A 2,327-nucleotide genomic window follows, 5' to 3' on the forward strand; every position below is an offset into this window, starting at 1 on the left:
TCTTCAGTGATCCGTTCGACACCCCGTGATCACACAGGTTGATATGTTGTTCCATGTGGGCTTTGTTGCTTCTGAGCTAGATGGCCGCTTGAAGGTAAACAAGAAACAATTATGTGACGTTTTGTTCTCTAAAGGGCAGCAAAAACAAACATAATCAGTATAATGTAACAACCATTGACTTTCTTCCTCCTGTCCCATACACAGTCACGTGCTGTTCTTGTTATGTGCCGTGGAGTCAGTTTAGACCTATAGCAACTTTATGTCCAATTGAACAAAACCCTGCCCAGTGCTACATCGTCCTCACTGTGTTCTTATGTTTCAGCTCATTGTTGTAGCCACAGTATCAGTACATCTTATTGCGGCCTTCCACGCTTTCACTGCTCCTCTGGTTTACCAAGTGGAGTTTCCTTCTGTAGGAACTGGTCTCGCCTGACAGTACGTCGAAAGTACATGAGACAAAGTCTCATTGTCTTTTCCTCTATGGTGCAACTTAGGTGTATTTCATCCAAAACAAGTGTGTGTATTCCTTTTATAGTCCGTGTTACTTTCAATATTCTTTTTCAACACCGTAATTGAGATGTACCTATTCGTCTTCAGTCTTTCCTATTCAATGTCCAATTTTCACATACATAACAGAGATTGAACATACCATAACTTGGGGCAGACAACGTTTGTCCTAAAAGTAACATCCTTGCTTTACAACACCTGAGAGAGGTGATCTCTCCGCTGCTCCTATTTGGCAAGGGAAAACATTTATTTTTCACCACTTAATCAATGTTCCAGTATATTTTTTTCTGAATGCAAATCTCTTACCTTTCCCATTATAAGCCCTACCAAAATATACTAGCTTTATTTCCCGATGTAAAGTGAAATATTATCCCACTTTCTTTCTCAGCTACTTAATATGACTTGTAGAATAGGAGTCTCTATACTTTAATCAGGCATCCTCAAACTATGGCCTGTGGGCCACATGCGGCCTGCTGAGGACATTTATCCAGCAGGCCAGGTGTTTTTGTTTCATTTGTTTTTTTACTTCAAAATAAGATATGTGCAGAGTGCATAGAAATTTGTTCATAATTTTTTTAAACTATAGTCTGGCCTTCCAACGTGTCTGAGGGACAGTGAACTGGTCCCCTGTTTAAAAAGTTTGAGGACCCCTGCTTTAAATAATCAATTGAAGGGACAGTGAAACATTCATAAAGGCAGTTGAAAGTGAATGCTAGTAAAAGTTAATGTCATCAAGTCTAAAAGGTTTGAGTGATAAAATACATAGAATCAGCAAAAGTATTGTCAGGATGCATAATGCATTTAAAGTGTGATAAAGTGGCATAGACGAAGGCAATTGGGAGTTGTTCTAGTGCCTCGGTGGAGTATTGTATAGCTTTACTTATTCAGGCCTGCACTGAACATCGGGATTTGCTCTTACAATATATTTGACAGTACAGTTTACTGAAATTTAACAAGATGATGTTGGATGTACATATATAGTATCATCCTTAAAATGCAAATAAGAGCAGTGATGATGAAATTCAATTCTGAAATTCGAATTTAAAAAGAGGCAGAGATAAAGGAAAGTAAGCACATGGAAACAAATATGTAAATATATCTTTTCCAGAGATGAATCATCAAGATAAACCACCAGAAGAAAATCTAACTAGATTGATGGAATTTATTCTCTTGGGTTTTGCCGATACGTCCCATCTACAGTGGTTTCTTTTTGGATTGTTTTTAATCATCTACATTATTATCCTGATGAGCAATGGCACCATCTTTCTAATAACCAAACTGGACCCTGCTCTCCAGAGTCCAATGTACTTTTTCCTGGCAAATTTCTCTTTCCTTGAAATGTGCTATGTTTCCGTTACTCTGCCCAGAATGCTGATGGATCTGGGGACCCAGAGAAGGAGAATTCCCTTAGTTGCCTGTGCTACACAGCTGTGCTTTATCCTTATGCTTGGAGGCACCGAGTGTTTACTTCTGTCTGTCATGGCCTATGACCGCTATGTGGCCATTTGCCACCCTCTTCACTACCCTCTCATCATGAACCATAGACTCTGTGTCCAGCTGGTGATTGGCTCCTGGATAGTTTGCGTTCCATTTCAGATTGGGCAGACATATCAGATTTTCTCTCTGCCTTTCTGTGGATCTATGGAAATCAACCACTTCTTCTGTGACATCCCGCCACTTCTTCAGCTGGCTTGTGTGAACACCTTTGTCAATGAGATGTTGGTCTACATAGTAGCTGTGTTATTTGTCATAATTCCATTTCTGTTGATACTTAGCTCCTACAGTAAAATCATCTCCACCATCCTGAAGTTGCCATCAGC

The 2,327-nt window shown here is 39.7% G+C and overlaps 1 protein-coding gene across 1 annotated transcript in view; it reads left to right on the forward strand.

Moving 5' to 3' along the window:
- Positions 1 to 1,590: 1,590 nt before the first annotated feature.
- LOC101662581 (olfactory receptor 10AG1-like) overlaps positions 1,591 to 2,327 on the forward strand; it is a 984-nt gene continuing 247 nt past the window's right edge. Inside the window, exon 1 of the mRNA XM_030885876.2 lies at positions 1,591 to 2,327. This exon is cut by the window's right edge and continues 247 nt beyond it. Coding sequence (XP_030741736.2) covers positions 1,618 to 2,327 — 710 coding nt within the window. The 5' untranslated portion in view covers positions 1,591 to 1,617.

This window comes from Echinops telfairi, unplaced genomic scaffold (assembly GCF_000313985.2).
Source record: "Echinops telfairi isolate 266 unplaced genomic scaffold, ASM31398v2 ScPeMD7_60;HRSCAF=208, whole genome shotgun sequence".
NCBI lineage: Eukaryota > Metazoa > Chordata > Mammalia > Afrosoricida > Tenrecidae > Echinops > Echinops telfairi.